We start from the raw sequence: 23,979 nt of genomic DNA, 5'->3' as shown, positions 1-23,979 counted from the left end.
AAAAATGTAAATGTCTTTTAATGTGTGCATTACACAAAAGCTAGAACCAATTTGTGTAGGGGGGGCTGTCATGGTAAGTCAGGAAATTCTTGGGGAAATTCTGCAGATAATGATATTTAATGTTGATATAGAATTTCCTGATTTAAGATAGCGTTATGTTAACAATTACGATTTTCTTTCCCTTGCTACCATTACTGTTTATTCACTGCCCACCCCATCCCTGCAGCTTATATTTTGTGGTGCTTTTCAGTTGATCTTCAGGAAGTTACAATCCTCTTTGTCTCTGTGTGTGGTATAGGGGAGGGCAGTGTAACCGCTAACTGGCGTCTCGGGTCACGTTAATGTTTTAAACATCATACGTGGTATGAAGACTATTCAGAAATGGATCCCAAACTTTAATCCTGCCTGCTCACTCAGAATAGTTGGAATTCATCTGCGTTTCCCCTCAGGTTCAGGCACTTCAGATCACATTACTGCTCGTGTGTGTGTGTGTGTGTGTGTGTGTGTGTGTGTGTGTGTGTGTGTGTGTGTGTGTGTGTGTGTGTGTGTGTGTGTGTGTGTGTGTGTGTGTGTGTGTGTGTGTGTGTGCGTGTGTACTTGACAGCGTGTGTGATCAGTGAAGGGGAGGTATGTCTCAGGCCAAACAGACCATGGTGCTTTTCTAATAATGTTTAAATTGTTCCTGTATTGTTTGAGTTCTTTTAATCAATTAATTGCCTCTCGTCTGGAGTAATTGCAGACAGCTGAAAGGATCGTTTTTTAAACGTTCTCGTCTCTTTCCTACAAGGAAGTATTTAGTTTGAGGGAGTTTCATGTCTTTGAACAGCCACTGCCTGAACCTGAGTTTGACATGGACGTGAAATCAGAGAGGTATTTTTAGATTGCTGACCCATTACTCCCCAGGTCTGTTTGATCAGTATAATTTAATGACTTTAACACATATAATGCATAGTTCGGCACTTACCATTTGTTCCCTTCTTTCACATTTTGCACACCTGCCAAAGTCTCATTGCGCGCCAGACGTCATGCCATTCTTTTGTTTTGGTATTTTCATTTATTTCAACAAGTATTCCCTAAGTCTTTTTCAACTTTTCCACCGTGTTACATTTCAGAGAAATGGACATAAAGACAAAGTGCACCAATATTCACATCCAACATTATGACATTTCCAAGATGCCTCATAAAGAATAATTTGATTGGCTCTGGACTCCCGAAGCCTTTACATGGGCCAAAGTATAATAAAGGAGAGGTAGCATGGACGGTAGTGGCAGCAGTATTTCTGTGTATTACTTAGGGGTGCAAGAAAATATCGATACACATGAGTATACACTGATACTATATTGATTCTCCAAAACAATGTACTGATTTTTAATTAACCTTTTAAAAATTCGACGGCCTGCTTGGGCCCGGCCGTTATTCGATCTTTCGGATGTTGTAGCGGGTTTGGTTTTAAAGATGGATTGAAGATACTGGTATCATATGAAACTAGACAAGAAAACCAAAGGTATCCATTGGTACCAACCGTGTCTTACTAGTGTGTCGGGAAGGAGGTTAAATAATGCGCCAAAGTTACACTAAATTTTGGAGAGGAAAAACTGGCATGGCCATTTTCAAAGGGGTCCCTTGACCTCGGACCTCAAGATATATGAATGAAAATGGGTTCTATGGATACCCACAAGTCTCCCCTTTACAGACCTGCCCACTTTATGATGCACTTTCACATGCAGTTTTTGCATGCAGTACCAATGTGTTATTTTAGCCTATTCTAAAATGGTGTATTTCTGGTTAGTTCTTTATACTATGACAGTTTTCCTAAAATTAGATTAAAAAATGCTTACAGTATCTCAGTATATTGCAATATATTGAATCGTTGCCCCAGTATCATGATACGTATCATATAGCCAGATTATTGCCAACACACAGCCCTAGTATTACTGGCTGTATTAAGCATTTTTGTTGGTGCTCCAATGCTGTGCTGCTTCTCTGTTCTGTCTGCTGTGTTGTTCCCGGTCTAGGTACTGTCAGAAATGCCCCACCAATCTAGCCCGGGCAATGCCAAATTGGCCATATTCTTATTGGATCATCATGTTTGTGTCCGTGTGATCGGCAGCTCTTCAGCGTCAGTGCTACTCTGCACTGAAATTGTCAGACAGAGCAGTCCTTTAGTCAGATAATTTAACATCCTTGCTCACCGCTGCTCCCGGGGACCTGCGGGTTGGGGTGGAGCGGTCCCTGTACGTGATTAAACCATCAAGAATCGAAAGAGGGGAAGGGAGCGAGGGTGAGAGAGCCTGCTCCATCAGTAGGGATAATAAGGCACAGCTGCTCCTTGCTCTGCACCTGCTTCCTGTGTTAAAAGTTGAATGGGGTTAGGGCCCGCATGCACCGCTCTGCTCTACACCCACATTTTATAGACTGGCCAAAATTCAAAAACATCACAGCTCTGTACCCCACTCACTTCAATCAACAAGACACACACTCTCCACACTATCTCTACACACAGAATTAATGCTCTAATGAACAATCCCTATTCTTTTATCAATTTACCTGATTACTCGACGAACTTGTGCATTATCAGTTTACCCCTCGGTATCCCGAGTGCTTTAGTCATGTTCTAATTGTCATCCCCAATAAAGCCAGAGCGGGCCTCCCCTATAATCACAGAGGAGCGACTGTCATGTGGTTTGATGAATGTCTTTGGCCCGGGTCCAAACTTGGAAGAGAAAACAGCCAAAAAGTCCCAAGGCTGGCATCCAGTCTCTGATCTAAGAAAATGTCATCTGTCCTTGTTTGGATGTTATTGTTTCTGGTTTTAAGCATTATTTTGCGGGGCCTCGTTGCCCTTCACATCCAAGGACTTGCATAGCGTTTGTTTATTTTTCAAATCATGTATCTGTTTCAGCAGTGAATTGTGGGTACACACGCACGCACTCTCAATGAGACATATGCTTTCCAGTTTTTAGTGTTGAATTTTTTTGTGAGGTCCGTATTATTGCTGTAACCGTCACTTATTCTGTCAAACAAAGCTTTACTTTCCCTTGTCGTCTCCCAGTATTTTGAGGTGGCAAAATCTCCTCCATGTTGAACCACTTTTCATTTGAATACTGCAATTTTAAGACTTGTTTAAGCGTTTTTTTTAAATACCGAATCTACTTTTTGGTTACTTAATAGTAACACAAAATTAAACTTGTTGTAAAGGCTTTTGCTTTGATGTATTTTTTATGACTCCTCCTTGAAGTATTTCCCTCTTAGAAATTGAGTAATATTTTCACAGATTAATTAAAAATTGTGAAAATGTGATGCTTTTCTTGTTCTAACCGTCAACTCAAAGGTAAAATAGCTTTGACTGCTAAATAATGTATTTATTTGGTCCATTTTTGACCTTTCTTAAGAATATTAAATGGTTTCTGTCTTTTGTCCCAGCTAACGGAGACCCAGTCAGAGAGCAGCTACTACAGTCCTCAGAAGGTCAAGTCCAGAGAGGTCCTAAGCCTGGAGCAAGAGGGAATCACTATTGAAGTAAGATGCTACAGCTTCATTCTTACCCTGACGCCTAAAGAAATAGGTTGATTGTAATTACAGTCTTTTGCTATTTTTTTTACTGATTTATTCACAATGCAATTTGTAATCGATAAATTGTCTACATTCCATATAATAAACAGAGAATAGCTACATTATACAATGACAGCTTTCTTTTGTTTAACAAACCAACCAAACAACCCAGAGTCTAGTCCAGATGTCAAAAATAGAAAAAAAGAGAAATTAAATGTGTTACTGTTACATTTATTGTTTCTGAGGCAAATGTGAAAATGTTTTTTGATATAGATTTTCAATCATATTGTCCATCTCTGCATTGTAACTAATATTAATGATAAGGAGTATTAAAACTCAACGAAAGCGACTGATTTTTCTGGTGATATCTGCCCTTTACAAGCCTTGTTACCCATCATGGCCAGACCATTGGACAGACAAAAAAAGATCCCTGTCCTTCCCTTTTGATCCTCCACTGTTAGTATTAGCATCTCCTCATTCACTGTTGGACAGAGGTTCCTCTTAATTCCCTCCCTAAGTACATTTATAAAGCCTCTCCAGGTCACTAATCCGTGGCCTGTTGTGAACACAGTGGAATCCGTATGTGAGCAGGGCCCAAGTCTGATCATTTCCGCATTTCCCCCTCGGCGTAGCAAATATTTTAAAACCTTTTTCTCTGATTACCTGGTTGGAGTAGGAAGGGAGTTTTCTGCTCCTAAGCTTTCTACCAGATGTGAGAATTCTGAGAGATTTCCAATTCCAATTTCTGTAATTTATGCTTTCGCTGGAAGAGAGAGAGAGAAAGAGAGAGAGAGAGAGAGAGAGCAGTCTGAACTGGGACCAAAAGCGAGAGCGTTGAAAGGCAAAGGGATGGCTAGTAAAACAGGGAAAACTAGGCCTTGTAATTATTGTGTGGTGAAACGTAAAGTTTTATTGGATTGCTGTGTTTAGTTGTCTGCTGGGTGAGGCAAAGGCACGGTGAGTGAGAGACAACCACACCTTAGTGGTTACAGGGGCTGCTGGACTGCTACCACACACCACTGTGACCCCCTGCTCTTTTCATCACAATGAAATGAGCCCACAACCTCAACAGCACCACAAACCAACTAAGCCTCAAACCGGTCATGGTGGAGAACCTTGTTTGGTGATAAGTTCACACTGAAATTGAGTCTCGGACTGTCATTAATTTCAGATTTAATGTTTTATTGCGATGTAAAAAGGTAATTCAGTCAAATTAATTTCAGTGAGTTATTGCACTGTTATAGCTTTACTGGGCTTCTGTTGACTGATTTAAGACATTTTTCATCCTGGGTGTTCTCTTTGGAGAGGAAAGGATTATATATATATATATTCATTATTAGTATAATTATATTAATATTCATTTAATGAATGTTTTTTATAACTCTACTGGATTTTGTATTCCTTATTTTCTTCACTAGAGGAAAAGGGCTCCAGAGTTTATCCAGTTTCCACATTGTTCTTCATGTAGGGGTGAATAAATCTGGAGAATAATAAATGTTTAAAAGTCTCTTCCTCCGTTTTTCATTCCAGGTGCTGATGATGGGGGAGCCCTTCTTCGATTGTCAGATTGGCTTTGTGGGTTGCCGGGCACTCTGCCTGAAAGGCATCATGGGAGTACGGGATTTTGAAGAAAACATGAACCGACGTGAAGAGGTAAAAGACGGCCTAAAAACCTCAAGGAAAAATGAAAAAAAGTGGAAAACTTGAGTGAGAAGGATAAAGAAAGAGAGTTTAAAAGCCCAGAACAGAGATCACTTTCACCTAAACCGTCTCCGCAGCCTCTATTGCTCCCGAGAGCTTTCAGAAGGAGGTAGAGATGTGGTCTGGTTTGTTTATGGAGGAGCGAAAACCAGCTGCCTTTTTGTAATTCACCATAATGTTCTGTGTTTGCCACATACATCACTGTGTCAGCAGCAGTCTCACCATCCACTCATGTGCAGTGCAATGCTTTTGGGCTCAGTTTGAAATCAATGTATTTCAACAACTGTTTTAAATTAAGGTATTTTTTAAAGTGTGTGTTCACCAATGGTGTGTTACATTTGAGTAACAAGGACAGGAAATTATTTATATTAAATAGTTTGAAATACTTCTGGATGTTCTTTTATGTAGTATGGGCTGGATTGTGTTTTTGTGAAATAATCTTAAATATTCGTCACATTCTCTGTGCATCCTCTCCACATTTCCCTCATTTCTTTTCTCTCTGTCTGTGCAGGATGCAGTGTTCTTCAGCTGTGGGGACAGCCTAAGCAGTAAAGGAATGACCTACCTTACCAACTCTCTCTTTGACTACCGCAGTCCAGAGAACAACGGAGTCAGGGCGGAGTTCATCCTGGATGCCGTCAATCACAAGGTCAGAAGCATCTACCTCAGAGCAGCTACATCAGTAAAATGTCCACACTCATGGACTCACAGACTTTGAGGCGCATTCATGCAAAGTCCGTGAGGGTTTAGGCTTGTCCCACTGTCAAATCAAGTCCTTGAGGGCTCTCTTGCAGACATTTTGAGCCCTTTATGAACTCTTTCCGTAAGTCCGCATTTCTGCAGACTTTGCCTGAGTGAATTACCCACAATTCATTGCGTTGTGACGTTGTTTGTCTCTACGTGTCAGCCCTGTGATAGGCTGGCGACCTGTCCAGGGTGTACCCCGCCTTCGCCCAATGTCAGCTGGGATCGGCTCCAGCACCCCCGCGACCCCTAAAGGGATAAGCGGTTGCAGATGATGGATGGATCCCTGAGGGTTCAGGGCTTAAGGCCTTAGGGCGGAATTGGGATTGGGCCACACTTTGCTGATCGTGAATCCAACCAATATTACCGGTTGTTTGTGACATATACAGTATATTCACAATCAAGCTTTTATTTAAGAAGACTAACAACTAAGCCTTCAAAGGACATCAACAGAACTAATAGCAGATGGCAAAATTTAAGCAGTCAGTTCCAAACCTGGCCAACAACCAACTCAACATGCACCTCACAGCTGGGCCGACAGCTCAAATAACAATACACAAAAAATGCATTAAACATAATGAACTCACTGATGCTGTTTACTTGACCTGCACCTGCCATTGACACAGTCCTCACTAAACAAAACATCTGTAGCGCTGATGCCGTCAAGCTGTTTAGAGAACAAATGTTCACAAGATGTAAAGACATTTTTATTAAGACATACATTTCTTTATTTTCAGAAATAATAAATAAAACCGGACTCTGATTCTGAAATAAAAAGGGTTCACTGAGGCCGGTCACTGCCAAAATAGAGAGCAAAAGATGTTTCCTAACACATATTCACTAATACAGTACTTTATCTGGGTTAATAAACAATAATCTGATATAATTATATCCAGTCTTTCTTCAGGTTTCATCTGGAAAAGCTGCAATGTCAGCTATTATCATATTTGGAGGCACTACATTAATACAATGTTTTTTCCTTTTTAAGTCTCAGTAATTCCTCTTCACTGCCACTGAGATCACTCCTGTCAGTAGTAGAGGAATGTTCCCGCTATCTAAGCAGTAGTGTTAAAGCCATTATTCCTGATAACTCTCAGCTCCCCTCATCAGCCATCACAGCTCCAGTGTTGACTCTGCTCAGAAATGTTCATGACCCTCAATGAAGCAATTGTTTGGACATCCATCCATCCATCTCGCCGTACTTGAAAGTCTAAGAGTCAAAGGTTTTGGTGTTAATTCATTAGCGGTTTTGAAACCAGCCAATGGCTTTGATCCAAAAGCATGCCAGAGCCATTAGAGGTGCCCTAATAAATATTACTCATTAACCTGCCTGGCTGATAAGGCTCTATAGAAATCTCTGTTTAGAGAACTAGTGAGTAAGTCTGGGGCGGGGGGTGTTAAATGTGTGTGCGAGAAGGGCCTCTTGCTCACTCACTCATTCTCTCTGTTTACCAGTGGTTTGATGTGCAGTAGAAATATAACTCTCAAATATTGTCTAGGACAGGGTCAATAGCTCTTAACCTGCAGACTAATAAATGATGACGAGTTATGGTACGACAATACACCCAGGTAGATCAAAAATGAGATACAAATCCACCGTTCTTTTACCTATATTTAGGTTTTATTTGTTAATAATGATCGTAAATGAATAACTGGGGGTGGCAGAGTGCTTCAGTTGTTAGTGTTACCTTTATTTAAATCTGGCTTGGTGGAGTTTGTATGTTCTTTCCGTGTTGGTTGCACTTTCCTCTGGGTGCTCTGTTGTATACCCACAGTCCAAAGACATGCAGGTTTAGGTCAAATGGAAACTCTAAATTGCCCAAAGGTATGAATGTGAGTATGTTAAGCCCTATAATAAACTGGTGAACTGGTTTACCCTGCCTCTTCCCTAATAATCATCAATTTTTTTTTTTCCAAATGTGTACATATTGCTCACAAGTACTTTCTACATTACATTTGTGCTTTTACAAGCTGTACCTTGCTATCTTAGTACATATTTCCAAATAACATTTCACAATTTCATATCGAAACCATCAGCCATAATCCCAGTCAGACAGTTTTGATTTGTCTATCTTTTAGTAGATAAGGTACGTATTTCCAGTGGCATACATCCAAGCGCCAATTGAATGAGGAAACTTTCACTTCCTTTTATCAATAGCTTATTACTCAATAAAAAACAGACTTGATATGTAATAAATTACTGCCCTATTTACCAGTATGATGAAGTATTTTTCTCTCTATCAGAATTTTTGAGTAAAAAAAACTGATTGAAGAAATTTGTTAGTTATAATTTCACCCCAGATTAGAGACACGTTTAATTCTTCCTGCCATGATCAAGTATCTCCTTTCATTTCAAGTCTGTAAATAGTTCCAAATATTAGTGGTATTGTTGGCAAGTAAAAAAAAAAGCAGATCAACCCCTCAATTACTTTTTGTTTTATCTCTGATTTGACCCCCTTTGCCGTATCCACCGTGACCCCAGTCATTGCCACTCTTAAATGCTATCAGCTTGTTTGCTCCCTTACTGCCATGTTTACCTAACTCTCCTTTTGTTTGACAGGAGACCTATACGGAGATAGCAGGCATGCAACGCTTTGGTGCTTTCTACATGGATTACCTCTACACAATGGAGAACAGCAGTGGCAAAGGTATTGTCTAATTCATTCCTCCTCACAGAGCTTGTTCGCTCACCTTGCCACCTCTTCTCTCTTTTTCTTTATGTCTGTCGTGTTCTCCTTTTCTCTGCCTTGTTCTCTCTTTCTTCCTATCCGTCTTGTAGTCTATCTTTCCTTCTCTTCTCTTTTCTTCTCTTCTCTTCTCTTCTCTTCTCTTCTCTTCTCTTCTCTTCTCTTTCACTCCTCTCTGTCAAACAAGCCCCCTGGAGACTTGAAGAAAGAGCTCGTCTTGTTTGAGTCACAGCCACCTGGTCCTTGACCCTTCCTGTCCTCACTCTCACCCCAAACTTACCTGGAGGGCAACTGTCAGAAGTGTTTAGTCTGCGCTGACACATATTTGAGTTTCTTTCTCCCCGCTGCTTGTTGAAACACTGTTTCTCCCCCCCCCCCCTCCTTGTCTCTTTACCTGTAAGCTCTTGAGAAAGTGAATAGGCTTCTCTTGGCTAATTAGGTGTCACTCTTCCTGGCAGAAGTCTTAAGACGGGCAGGATTTCTCATTCCTCAGCTGCAGCGCTCAAGAATGTTTATTCAGGTCCGAAAGATCTGAAGTTCCCATTAAGAGATAAAGCGTTCTCCCTTCAATTTGAAATGTTATACTTGGCCCACAAATGTCTCCGTTCTTTAGTGTGTGATTGTTGAGCATTATGTTTCATTGCTGCTTGGAAGCTGTATATGACACCTGACTGACATTCACAAGCTCTAAGGTACCTCCCCCTCCAAAAAAACAAAAAAGCTCAGCGATTTAAAAAAATAATCAGATTAAATCTAGATGAAGTGCAACCCCTTTCTGTGTCTAATGTTAAAAATATACTAGGATAGCTTTATGGCCCATGTGTCACTGAATGCTATGCAAATATGGTGATCATGCTTCACGGAGCGGAAACGGACAGTTACAGTGATGATTAACTTAGGCCGAGATATTTGATGCTATAGTGCACAGTTGCATTTTTTTGAATCAACACAAGAAACAAAGATCTTGTTGAACCAATTCAATGACTTGAACAGATCAGCTGATGTATTAGGAGTCAGTATTAGTGTCACCTATGTTGTTTGACTTGCCTCCCTCTTTTCCTCTTTCTGACTAGGCTATTGTTTCCTCCTGCTGTCAGCTACAGATAATAATCTAAATTAAAAAAAAACATTGATACTGTCATCCTGAGCTGTCAGAGTCCTTTTCTGACAGCAGGATAAGTGTCAGTCTCTTTTCCTGCAGGACGGCTGTGGTTACCCGTGCCAATTGGAATGCTTCTCTTCTGTCAGTGTTTCAATTCTTCTCGGACGCGGACCAGATCCAGTGTCAACCAAACAAATTAGTTTCCATTGCCATGGGACTAACATAAACTCTGAGTCAACCGAAATACTAACCGACCCAGGTCACGTTCACCATTGACTTCACATTAGAGTAACGCTGCAGATTAAAAACTTTTTTTTTTTTTTTTTAAATCTTGGGAAATGGAGACACTTTTAAATCGCCTAAATCCCGGCTAATTTCAGCCTCCTCGTCATTCCACTGACCGTTCTAACTGCAGCCATATGGTCGATATTAGGCCTAATCCATCGCAGCCAAATCTCACTGGAGAAGGGAAGGGGAAGTGGCATTGCCCATTGCCCTTTATAAATCCCCAGAATTCAGAGGGAGTTCCACCCCATCCCCCCAACCCTTTCAGCATAAAAAAAGTTAAATTCATAGTGTTGGCTCTCTGAGCTGTAAGAATGTTCAGTGCAGTGGTGGAATGTGTAATGGGAATAAAGAAAGTTGTGACCCTTTGTCCTCTTCCTCCCTCACTGCCATTCATCCACCCCCTTCTTTTATTTTTAATTTCTGCCTTTTTTATTGCCGGGGAGCTGAGTCTTTTAAGTGGACCTCTGGAACAGGGGCCTGTGATGAATGAAGGGACAGCTGTGTGAGAGAAGTGGACATTTGGAATATTCATCATTCCAGCGGGTCACGGCTGTGTGAGCTGCTCCCTGCTGCCGCATTACACCACTGCCATCTATGTCGTGTTTTTGCTCAATAGATGAAGAGATTTTTATATTAAGAGATAATTAAATGAATTTCTATGCGGAAAAAATGTTGCTGCCCTAAGTGTTTATGTTAAAAACACACAGCTCTGTACATTAAATACATAAGGTGACATGTCTACTGTACTTACACTGGTGGAAAATATGGTGGAAAAATTTGTTAAATCTGCTTACTGACTGACAAGTCAAGTTTGTAATAGCACATACTATATAAAGTATATTAGGGCTGTCAATCGATTAAACTATTTAATCTCGATTAATTGCATGATTGTCCATAGTTAATCGCAAATGAATCGCACATTTTTTATCAGTTCAAAATGTACCTTAAAAGGAGATTTGTCAAGTATTTAATACTCTTATCAACATGTGAGTGGACAAATATGCTTGAGTTATACAAATGTATGTATATATTTATTACTGAAAATCAATTAACAACACAAACCAATGACAAATATTGTCCAGAAACCCTCACAGGTACTGCATTTAGCATGAAAAAAATGTGCTCAAATCATAATATGGCAAACTCAACAGCTATCAGTGTGCTGACTTGACTATAACTTGCCCAAAACGGCATGTGATTATCATAAAGTGGGCATGTCTGTAAAGGGGAGACTCGTGGGTACCCATAGAAGCCATTTTCATTCACATATCTTGAGGTCAGAGGTCAAGGGACCACTTTGAAAATGGACATGCCAGTTTTTCCTCCCCAAAATTTAGCTTAAGTTTGGAGCGTTATTTAGCCTCATTTGCGACAAGCTTGTATGACTTGGTTGGTACCAATGGATTCCTTAGATCTTCTAGTTTCATATGATGCCCGCTACAACCTAAAAATCGTAAGTTGCGTTAACAAAATTAGTGGCGTTGAAACAAATGTTGTTATCGCGTTAACTTTGTCAGCCCTACTATATATATATATTTTAAATGTGTTATGCCTGTTTGTTTCTGTTTATAGACTCTCAGGACTTCTCTGTGGTGAGTACGGAGGAGGTTGTGCCCGCTGTTCAAGAGACATCCATCAAGAAGCTGGTGGTTGGACCTCTGGACGTCAGGCTGAACAGCAGCGCTGTCCACCGCATCCTCAAGATGGTCACCTGTGCCATGGACCACGAGTACGAACCCTACTGCAAACCACAGCTAGGTCGGACATCTCACGCTAACAGTTGCTCCATCTGTTCTACTAGGCTGAATATAACAGCTAATAGTTCACTGTACTCCCTCCACTTGTTTCAACACCGTCTCTTATCTTCTGTATTCTCTTCTACTATATTCTATTCTGCCAATGATCAGAAACCGCAACAGTTTGCACTTTACAGTATCCTCATCACATTGTTATTTCCTTGCACAACCCATCTTTCAACACACAGCTGTACATGAAAGTAGTGACCTTTTAGACCACATGAGGGAGGCTAAGCCAAACACCTTTGTTAGTGATCGTCCCTGCACAGCTATTGATGAGCTCATCCCTGGGATGTTGTGAAAGAACATGGAATGTGTGTCTGTGTGTAATATCTGTAGCAATAACTCTCATTTTTGCGAAACGATAACATCCGTAGGTTTCGGCTGTTTCAGCATCTGCGATAGATAATAGATGATGGGGTAATTACTACAGAGCTTTTGACTAAAGCCGGGTAGGTCAGTGTGTTCCTTCCTGTTTCTATATGTGTCTGGAGAAGGGTCAGTATAGTTGGACCCCCCGGGGGGATTGAGAAATTGAGAGTAGATAAAAGAGGAAGCATTTTTCACCAAGGTAGCTATTACAGATGGTAATAAAATAACACATGCCTCATGTATTTTCCTAAATCAAGTTCTTCTCGCCTCTCCTCTCCCCTCCTCAGCCTTGGCTTCATGAGGGCAGTGTTTTTTGTGCTTGCCAGGAGAGAAGTAGAGGTCGGGAGGTCAAAGACATGACTATCTCTCTACTCATCCTGTCCTCTTCTTCTCTGCTCCTCCTCATACACTCCTTGCCAAGAGCTCAGGAAGATTCACTTTCCTCCCCAAAACTATCTGTGTATGAAGGCCAAATTGGCTGCTGTCTGTGTATTTTATAAGGTTTTGCCCTATTTAGACCTGGAGATTCCAACTTGCAAATTACTTACAGTGTGAATGTTTTTTTATATACAGTATTGGCGAAAAACAACAGAAGGAACAAAGTAACAAAACGTTTAAAGCTGGATCTGTCAAGTTGGATAGGAAAATACAGGGCGTGACAGCAATAGTTTGTGTGTGCCAGTGTGTGTTTGTTGGTATGCACACTTGTTCTTCCGAACTAATGTGGCATCCACAGCAGTACATTGCTTAGCTTCCGTGCTGGTCCTTACTGTTAATGTAAGTTACTGTATGTAACGTTACTACACTGACTATAAGGATGTATATGTTCTGTACATGTAGCAGCGCCATCATGAAGAAACCTATACGTCAGGTCATTTGAATGTTAGGATTTGACTAAGGAGCACCACTGTGAAGCTACAGAATAATATAAAAACCTAAAAAACAAAACAAATAATGAGCCCGCGCTTTAAGTAGAAAGTGTTTTAGTGTGTGTAATCATGTCTCTGTGTGCCATGTGAGCTGCATGTCACTTGTAATTTGAATGTTGACTGTGGATATTGACTTGAGCCCTGGCATATGATTAGATTGGACATGGCAGTGCCAGATGAACCTGATGCGGGCTGTGGCGTTAGGCCAAAGAGCAAAACAGCTTTGGGATCAGGTTCTGAGCCCACCTTGGAGCTGGGAATGTAGCCCACCAGAACCTTTACTGAACTGAAACAAGCCCATGTCCCGGGACCAGAGCCAAGGCCGTTCAGTAACAGAGCGCTCAGGTTTGGGTCCACCCCAGGTCCTGGACACAGTTTAGTGGTTCAGTGCTCTGGTCACTCCTTACTTTGGTGAGCACTGACCTTGTTCGCCTCTATTTCATGTTGACTTGGTGGTTCATTTCATTTTCTGCCTTTCCGGATGTTTCTGGTTATTGATTGAATGAGTGGTTTTATGTGTTAGTTCAAAAACAAAGCTACTGGGAAACAGCCCCTGTAATGAATATTGCTTGGAGATGCCAGTACTTTTTTAGTGCATGTTTATTTTATTTAGTGTATGAGGTGGTGGTTTTTGTCGGAAAATACTTTTTTATTGTTTCAATGCTGCAGGCGTAGAGGAAAGGCGCCCACTCAAAGAAATTGGTGTGCTTTACAGCTAAACCCTTTCTCTGTAAAACAATCTTTAGTCCTCAAATCCAAATGGCCTTTCCAACTCCCTCACTTTATTTCAAATAAAGCACCACAGGTCGCATACTCGTGGTTAGATTCACTTGTGTAAAACAAAGAAAACCTCAGTTGTTTTTGTAATAATATGTTTAATCTTATGCTGCACCCTCTCCTGTTACCGCACCTCTGCTCTGCAATATGTCACTGGATGTGCTCCAAAGCTAACATGTTTCTTTCTGTTGTATCATTGTCTCCGTAGAAATGGTTGAGGAGAGCCATGCTGCGGCTACTCCAGAAGAGATAGCAAGCTTAGAGGAGTTCATCCCAACCAGACTCACGTGTCTCACTCTGCTCCAAGTCTCCGTGACCGTCTCCATGGCAGAGTTCAACCTCCTTCACACACTAATGCCTATCATCATGGGATACAAGGTAGTGCACACATGGGTGTCATGGGTGATTACATTACATAAATTGAAGGTGTGAAAATATAGTATACAAACTTTAATGGAGAGAGAATGATATTACCATAAGATGGTCAGACACTTTTCCCAAGATACTTGTGGAGGAACACAAAAGATATGAGGTGCTTACTGCACCTTCAAACAGATAAATATCTTGCTAAAAAGGTTTAAATGTCTTTTAAATAACTGAATATCTTATGTATCTAAAAAAAAAAATAGCATTTTGCATTATTGTGTTGAAGGGGAAAAATCTTGTATCGTATTGTGTCATCTCTGAAGCCTCGGTTATAGTTCTAAACGGATGCGTACACCGACAGCTGCAGACACCATGGACACATAGTAGTTCTGTTTGTACTGTCCGCTTGGAGGACGCGTTCCACACATGCGCAGTAGATTGTTTCACTACCACTTGGCGGTATTCGGACGTCCGCACAGAGGCTACGTGTAAACCCTCTGATGACAACATTTACGTCATGCGGACCCTCGCAGATGCAGAAAGTATAACTTTGGCTTAACTACTTCCTGACTATACAGTAGTTCCATAGTTAAAAGATACAATTCAAACATCAAATCCAGCCATGATACCCATCATTATGAAAATCACACAGAATTTGTGACAAATTTAGATTGAATTAAATTCTAAGAACTCGTCAGAGAGAGTTGGGCTAGAGATATACAAAGGAGACTGATGTGGACATTTTGACTTAAGACTGCGACTAGCAATATCTGTGATATGTATTCTCCCTTTTAATCCCTTTCCCCCCTTTTATATCTTCTGTCTCCCAGACTGCACCGGGGCCAGTCAACGTCCCAGTGTTTCAGCCGGTTCGCCCTCTACCTTCTGTGCAGTTCCAGGTGGACAGGGTGAATGTCGAGCACTCGGTGCCCATGTACGCTCCTGAGCTGGTCAGCACCGTCAGCGGTCTCAGCCAGCCTTCCGACAACCTGCTACATCACTGCTATTCACACCTCTACCTCAAGGTGAGCACAACAATATCAAAGCACAGCTGTCCTTTCTGTGGATATAAAACCAAAATGGGACGTATGGTAAACAACACATTTGATGTGTTCCAAAAATGTCTACTTCTGTTTAGGCAATCTAGATTGTAGTTTAACTCTGCACACCTCGGGTTAGTTTTGCGTTTGCTGATTTGGTTCTCTTATTAAGCTCTGTGCTGTTTAAGACCGAAGAAACTATACAATAAAAAAAATCTATTTTATTATCTTATCTTATATTATATATTTGATGATGTACAGTGCAAAATGTTATGGTAGAGTGGATGCAAAACCATAAACTCATATGGAAAACTAATTTTACCCTAGTACCCTTTTTTCCTGTCCTTAATTATTAATGGTTTATATTTGTTTCTTTTTTATTTATTTCATTTGATTTGACATTTTACTCTATTAGGGCTGCAACTACTGATTATTTTCACTGTCGATTAATCTGTCGATTATTTTCTCGATCAATCAATTAGTTGTTTGCTCTTAAAATGTCAGGAAATGTTGAAAAATGTCAATCTGTGTTTCTCAAAAACCCGAGATGACGTCCTCCAATGTCTTGTTTTGTCCACAACTCAAAGATGTTCAGTTTACTGTCATAGCGGAGTAAAGAAACCAAAATCAGAGAATTTTTACTTTTTTTCTTAAAAAATGACTAACTGATTAATAGATTATCAAAATAGTTGGCGATTAATGTAATATTTTACAACTTATCGATTAATCATTGCAGCTCTACTCTATTTATCTATCATCGTTCGAGTTGACACAAACTACACATACTAATTTGTACAGTTGGGTTTCCATGCACTTTAGCCAGAAGTCAGTAGGTGAACCGGATGGCCACAGTCTTAACGCCACTCTGAAATAACACTAATGACCTTGATGACCCCTCTTCACCTGGTCATAAACATCTCAGCACTGAGCTTTGTGATGAGCACCAGTCCAACTCTGGTCTACATCATGGTTTTGTACCAAATTGATGTGATGCTACGTGCTTGTATTTTGCAGCTGACAGCCAACAACATCAAATTGGTGCATCAGACAAAATCTTTTGGTTCCTCAGAGAACAAGTGTAAAATCATTCGGTAAGATTATTTGTCACCCATGCTCTTATCAGATTGCCTAATACGATAAGGCCAATTTTATAAGCAGTTATTTAGTATGTAAAATCATGGCAGTTCATACGGACAAGCATGACTCAGCTCAGAAAAATCTGAACAATTAGCTGTGAAAGTAGCTATTTATACCATTTACTTAAGATTTAAAAGTTAAAATGCTCTACTATTATATAATATGTAATACCTCTCTACAAAATAATAGTGTGTGTTCATAGCAACAAATGTGTCTTAGCATTTTTGTATACGTAGCTTTCACATGAACTATTAACATACACACTATTTGATTAATTATTCATTTAAATACAGGTGAAGGTAGAGTCATATCTGATGGCTATAGTATCTACAGTAAAGTACATTTTTCTCTCCTGCTTTGCTTTTCAAATTGACCTTTAACTTAACTAGAAATAAAGAGGTTTTAACCTCTGTATTTATTGCTGACTTGAAGGCCCAGAGGTCCCACTGAGCACATATAGAACTTTGGAGGCTTTAGCAAATTCAGCTAATCCACCTTTTAGGAAGCCTGGATAACAGGTCTGGAGTAATCTGGGGTGGCCCAGTCTGGCCTGGTATGGCCTGGGTGTGTTTTTTTAAGGCAGGATGTTTGCCGGACATCATGCTGGTAGTCCTTATCACAGGGTCACTGCGGGGTTAACAGTCAACTGGTCAGTGGCCAAGGATCCTTCTGGCCAATCAGCCAATCAGCATCTGTATCTGCCAAAGTACTAATTCCGCCTCTGGATTTCGGCAGTGGGATCATGACAGGGTGGAGGTCATTCTGGCCGCAATTCACCCACTTCAGGAAGTGATTTGAAACGGGTATAAACTAAGGCTTATCTTAATCTGTGTTTTATTGACACTGGCTGACAAAGCTAAGGTGTCTGTCTTGAGGGTAGCGGTTAGCCATTGTCTCACTTTTCCATAGTTATAGACAAGAACTCAGAGTCAGCCTTGCTCAACAAGGAGGCCACAGAAGTAAATAGACCTTTCATAATTGAAAACTATTTGAATAACTAGTTTCTTCGGGCTGCTGAAAGGAGAACAGAATTTAAAATCTGGTTTCCCAGAGGAAGCCGTAGTGAGTGAATCAGTCTGTGGCTATATGGCCTCAAGCTTACATTTCAAAGTGGGATTTTTATTATGTCTACATCTGTATCTGGCAACTTGATATACTACTCTGGTGTGTAATATTCCATCCATAGGCCAGTTGTCCAATTATAAATGAATTATCATTTTAGTTTCGTCCAAGGTTTTGTCTGTCTGCTCTGGGCCATCTGCACAGCGAAGTGGTTTGGTAGACCTTCACTTAAAGGAATTGAATGAATCCTGCCCTGCGCGTATACGGCAGCTGCATGTGGGACAGCTGGGCCCAGCCATCAGCCACTGCCTCAAATATTAAACGGGACTTCATCCCCCATGTTCACTATTAACAGTATGTAAACATTGAGGGTGCAGTACATTATGTGTCTGCCAATGTGGCTACCGGGAGCTTAGATAATGAGGATATGATCATGAGCCACACTGTCACTAAAAGACACCACATTGACTTGAGTGAGTCTCATCTTGGAAAACACTAAATGTTACTCGACAGTCACGTTGGAATCTTGGCGTGATCTTTGCGCGATCTGGACCTGATCAATCTGATCCGTATTAAGGGTGTAGTGACTGTGCTGTCAATTGAGTGAAAGCAAGAGTGTTACTTCATTTCTCGCTGTTCCAGTTCTGTTACTGTACATGTATGCGATTACGCTTGTTTGTAGAAAACCTCAAAGTTCTTCTGAAAACTTCAGTTCAGTCTTTACATGTTTGGTGGTAAACATCTGTGCTCGTGAACTGCACGAACTACCCGCAAACTTTTAAGGCGGACACAGTGTGTTCAAGACTCAGAAATGTGTATCCTCATTAAATCCCACTGCAGTGGTCATGTCACTTCTGCCATGTAATCAACTATGCCTTGAAAAACTATTACAGGAAAAAATAACTCATATAACGCCAAAGATCACAGAGGGGGTGGGCTAGAATTTGTATGCTTTGAGGTTGTGAAAATTAGATTTGGTCATGTATAACTAAAATCATAATAATGCACTTACTGGATAATTTATACAAAAGTCTGTATATAAATCTAGTTAAAAAGATTTTTTTGCAACTTGGTTGCAAAATCAAACAAAATATTCTGCTTCAATCCATATTTGTCGGCGTTTAGCCTTTCAAAAACAACATTTTCACTGTGGTCAAAAACCTATTTGCTCTCCCGCTTGATGCACACAAAGGGAGGCCTGCATCTGTATTAAGGTTTAGCAGCAATCTAACAGCACCATAAATTACATTTATTTAACCACAATAACAAAAAAATCTATTTTCGCTCTAACGCTAACCACCCACGCAGTGGGAACCCCTGGTCTAATGTACATAAAGTATACAATATTTTTTTGAGGGTTGAACATACTGTAAGGATATTTTTAACAGTCCCTCCCAGACTGTTAGATGGACTTGCTGACAGCTTTTGTACAGTAAACAAGGATGATAAGATGATCTTGTCTTTCTTCTGTCTCTGTAAGAGCGCAGATTTGTGCTACGACATTACTGAAGACAGATATGGTCAAAACAGTGCAGTTGTGATTGAGATGAGAGAACAACAACGCTGGCTCTGTGCTTCTGTTGTCTTTTCAGAAGCTGTGTGAACTCAATGAGAGCTGACATGTTATTTTTTTTTCTGTGGATCCAGTAAATGGTTTGATCTATACATTGCTGCATATGCATTTCCATGTCTGCTTTTCTTCTCTCGTCTCTTCCCTTTCCTCTCTCTCTCTCTCTCTCTCTCTCTCTCTCTCTCTCTCTCTCTCTCTCTCTATCTCTCACTCTCTCTCTCTCTCTCTCCCTCCCACCCACCATATCTCACTCTCTCTCCCTTTCTGGTTCTCTTTCCAGGTGTTTGGGTTCCAGGCAGGCTTGACATGCCAGGACAGTACAGGGGGTTTCCTGCCTCTCATCCCCATCATCCCTTCCTTCAGCACTGCTCTCTATGGGAAGCTGATCCAGATGCCTGCATACTGGTGAGCACTTGTAATGTGGATGGAAATTTGAGTGAGCACAGAAGCAGGTAGAGCAGAAGCAGGTAGAGTTCCCCACATGTACATAAATTAATATATATTATTATTTAGCCTATCAGGAGGGGAAAAAATAGGCATGTGGAAGGAAAACAACATCATACTGATTTATTTTGTCCCTTGTTAAATCTAAGATAAAACCCCAATATACTGTATATACATACAAGGGGTATCTATCTATCTATTTTGTTCATGCTTGCTTCCTGTTGCTTCATCTTACAACACAATGTTTGAAATGCGCAGTACCGATCGGGCGGCGGGTAAAGACAAAGTTTATGAGCTGAAGTGCGAGCGAGCATTTCAACAATCCTGGAAACAGGAGTTTAGTTGGGTGTGGTAAGAGGATGTGGGCGAAACTCCAACAATTTATTGCACAGTTGGCCGCAAGTTTGAGAGAAAGGCGGATCAAACTTCCGAAAAACATTGCTGGAGTGCCATAACGAGCCGACAGCATCTCGCTTGCGTGGCAGCAAATTTGTATAGGGGCAAGTACAAATTGACTTTGTGCAAGTAGATTTCTGACCCACTTGCCCGACAAGTGGAAAAAAAAACCACCCTGGCCAACATGTTTGCACTCTGGACGCATTCTGAGATGGCCTCCAAAAATTATTTCACTCTACAGTATAAATGTTGAGTAACTTTAAAGTCTGGTATGCAGAAAATCCCTGTACTGGAGTACTCTACCTATTTTGTTAGATCCAGATGTGTAGTTGTTGTTTAACATATTTACTGAGGTAATTACTGGCAGCACAAGGTGATTATGGTCAACACATTCCTCGAAATAGACGCTGCAGATATAATGTACTTGTGATTGTGTGATGACTAAAGGAACTTAGCCAAGTACAATTCATGGAAGGATGTTTTACATTCTGCAAGCACCTGTGGGTGGCATTATAGGTAAGATTCACCCTTTTTTTAACCCAGTAATGGTGCATACCAAACGTAGGGAGCCAAACGTACTTGAAATGTTTTTTTTCTGATTTGGGAAAGTTAGGGTGTGAACATCCTGTATGTTTGTGTCCTTGGAAGTGTTTATATGCATGCTTGGCTTGTCTGTATACAGTGTGTGCATGTGAGTGTGTGCATGTGTTGTGTTCGGCCCATGTATTGTACTTTATAAAGAGGACTGCAGCCTTTTGCGGGCAGTGCATCAGAGGGTATTTAAAGTGATGGATGAGCCACTTCTTCAGCGGTCGGTGGGGAAAACAGAAAAACGGAGTCATCGGGTAACAACTGCAACAATTTCTCAGATGGTTTGAAACACAAGGAGAGGAAAATAAGACAACGCCGTCTACGGAGATGAAAAAACATATTGCTATATCCCTGTCCTCGTACCAGACAGAAGATGACTCATTGGGGATGTCCCCCAGTGAGAGTAGGAGTTGAAGAGAGGACAAGATGGGAAAGGAGAGGTGGAACAGTTGGACAAAAGCTTTGAAAGAGATGGACAAGAAATTAATCTGAAGTCTTTAAATGTTGAAGCTATCAAAATACAAAGAGAATGGAAGAGAACAAGAAGAAATGGAAAAGGAGAGGAACTACACAGATAAGCACCCCAGTGTGGAGATTGTAGACAGTGAATTGAAGCCAGAATGGAAGAGAAGAGAAGTAGACGAGAGGGTGGAAGATGAATGGAGAGGAAGAGTGGATGATGGGAAAAGGAGAGGAAAAAGAAAAGCAATTTTAGTGACTGCTGTATGTTTACAACAGAGTGGTGCAGGGATGACGTATTTTTTGTAGGCCAACCAGGAAGCTAGCATCGCCCTGGTTCCCTCGACAAAAAGCCGATGGGATTGTTCCATTGGGAAAGAAGCTCTGTGGCAAACACACATTTATAATGCTTCCACTTTTTGTTCCGTAAGATAATCTCCAAATACAAAAACACAAATGAACACCACTTCTATGATTCATCACGGACAAGTCTGCGTGTTTAGTTTTTACGTTGAAACCCGTATATCCTTGCACCTTTTGCTGTTATGTATGTAAATGGGTCAATGTATGTATTAAATGGCCTTTTGGGGGTCATTTCTGTAAAGAATGAATGAGTAGCTTATGTCCTGTCTTCCATTCCTCAGCACACTAGAACAACTTTCTAGCGCGTTTGGTTGATTGAGCAACAAATGAATGAATCTTTCAGTCTTTGAAATACAGAGATGTGTTGGGAAAATAATTATTTCCATCATTCACTCCATCGCTGTGTGTTCAGTTATCATCATCTGGGAAAACCCTTGATGCAAGCACACTCACACACACACACACACACACACACCATGTGCCCTCTCTCTCACACCTTGCAGTCAAAGTGCCTGTTAAAGCAGGAAACCTGTGCGAGAGCACTAGCTTGGGAATCGATTTCCCCCCATTAGTTTAGATTTAAACATGTCAAAGACCTGCAGATGGTTTTGACTTTTCCTGACTTCTTCCCCAGGCAAACATTGTATCTACTGTACAATGGTTAGTTATAAAGGGAACCACAAGACCCTCAGTCAGTGGTGTGTGAGTGTGTCTGTAGACAGAACCTGATTCCTTGTGCTCTCTGCTCCCAATAAGAGACTGCTAGCTGCTTGTTTGATCTCCAGCTCCCCCCCTGTCTCAGCCCTGCCTGCCTCAGCCCTGCCTGCCTCAAATAGTGGATTCAGATGTCAAACGGATGTTATTTTTCTTTCTGACAATCACTAGATGTTTCTCATCTCCAGAGAGCCTTCCAGATCAATGCCCTCCCGTGGCTTTTCTTTCAGCCGGTACCGGCCCTGAGAAATAACACTGACAACCTCTCACAGAGTCTCCTTGACACGTTAAGAAAGTGCTCTGTTATTCTTTGTTGTAAGCGAGCCTTTGATGAATACAGTATGTATACGTTCAGTAACAGTATGCACCAGGAGTCCTTTTCTTCATGAATAGACATCTGTTAGTCTACGTGATGGCATTGCGATCATACCTCAGAATAGGTGAACACACAAGATAATTCTAACAGGATTATTTCCACTTCATCTCATTTTGCTCATCCCCAATTTAAACCTAGCGTGATGTTTCCGACACTTGGACAGGTTAGAAGCATTTTCTAACAGTCGCCTGTTTGTTTCACTGTCAGTCTCTTTCCTGGAGATAATGGGACTGGGTGTATTGTGCAGGGTTATGAGTTCATTTCAAGCTTGAAGTGACTCATATTTGACCTTTCCTGTCTAAGCGGGAGGTATGGCCCGTCTTCCTTCCTGACCTGTGTGTCGCTACAGTCAAAATCCAATTAACACAAACTGACAGTTTGCTTCTGGAAGAATGATGATGAGCAGGTTTGACAGAGAGGTAGAGACACTGGTTAGAAGACATAGAAGAGAGAAACAAGAGGGTGCTGAGTGACAACCGGCAGTGGTAATAGAGAGGCAAAGTCCTGCCCCTTCCAGTGGACCACCATGGGACCTTATTTCGGAAAAAATATGAACAGTAGTCAACGGCGAGAGACAACATTTTTTTTGATCCCGTTTGAATTGCGCCATGAATCACACATGATGTTTGTCAATTTAAAACAGAATTTTCCAATTCAAGAAAGTCGCAGTTTGTTGTAAAACTGTTGAAGTATCAGCCTGTTAAAATATGTAATTAGAAAGACTACACACTGAAATGTCGTAGTGCATAGTGACGTCTCTCTGAAGCTATGATGGCTGAGTGTTTCGTACTGGGATGTACTCACATGATCAACGAGTTTCGCTCGTTCTTTCTCTTCCCGGCTATTAAAAAAAACAGGCGTTGCTGGATAAAACACATCAAGTGAGATAACGTTTCATTTATGCGTGGGACATAGCTAAGTCAGCTAGCTAGCTAGTGTTGGTGACATGTAGTTCACTGAGCAGTGTCACACAAAGCTAAATGATACTACGACAAACTGAGACTTTTCTGACTTGCAAAATTATCTCTTAAATTGACAAACATCATATGTGTGATTCATGGCTAATTGAAATAGGATAAAAAAAATGTGTCTCTTGCCGTTGACTACGTTCATATTTTTCTGTTTCCTTTTGCGCCAATGTTCTCTGCTGAGGTTAACTGCCTCAGTTTTCTTTAGTTGTCTGTGTGTGTGTGTGTGGACGTGAGTGTAAAAACTAGAAGTAGCCCAGGATGAACAGTGAACTGAAACGCTCATTTAATTTCAGTTGACTTTATTCTCAGTCTATTTGAGCAGTGGGATTCCCATGTAGAACTCACACCATTTCAACCAACACAAATGTATCAAAGATTACGTTTGATCACAGTATGTGGGTGACAGTCAGACAGACAGTTCCTCTCCTAAAAGTGAAAGCTGAGGAGGCCCAGAGTGACACATTGGGTCAATGGGGAAGCCAGAAGATGCACTCCACCAGGTGGTAGCATTTAAATGGCTGCATTGATGTTTGTTTTGGGAC

The 23,979-nt window shown here is 40.9% G+C and overlaps 1 protein-coding gene across 7 annotated transcripts in view; it reads left to right on the top strand.

The window, feature by feature from the left end:
- Positions 1-23,979, top strand: part of LOC119497149 (vacuolar protein sorting-associated protein 13B-like) — a 393,997-nt gene that overhangs the window by 45,710 nt on the left and 324,308 nt on the right. For all 7 annotated transcript variants that reach the window (XM_037785043.1, XM_037785042.1, XM_037785041.1 and 4 more), the window contains 8 exons: positions 3,424-3,519; positions 5,083-5,205; positions 5,765-5,902; positions 8,558-8,645; positions 11,647-11,832; positions 14,157-14,326; positions 15,145-15,339; positions 19,404-19,528. In XM_037785043.1, coding sequence (XP_037640971.1) covers positions 3,424-3,519; positions 5,083-5,205; positions 5,765-5,902; positions 8,558-8,645; positions 11,647-11,832; positions 14,157-14,326; positions 15,145-15,339; positions 19,404-19,528 — 1,121 coding nt within the window. The remainder of the gene's footprint in view (positions 1-3,423; positions 3,520-5,082; positions 5,206-5,764; positions 5,903-8,557; positions 8,646-11,646; positions 11,833-14,156; positions 14,327-15,144; positions 15,340-19,403; positions 19,529-23,979) is intronic.

The sequence above is a fragment of the Sebastes umbrosus genome, chromosome 11 (genome assembly GCF_015220745.1).
Source record: "Sebastes umbrosus isolate fSebUmb1 chromosome 11, fSebUmb1.pri, whole genome shotgun sequence".
NCBI classification, from domain to species: Eukaryota; Metazoa; Chordata; class Actinopteri; order Perciformes; family Sebastidae; genus Sebastes; species Sebastes umbrosus.
This window is presented reverse-complemented; position numbering and strand designations above follow the sequence as displayed.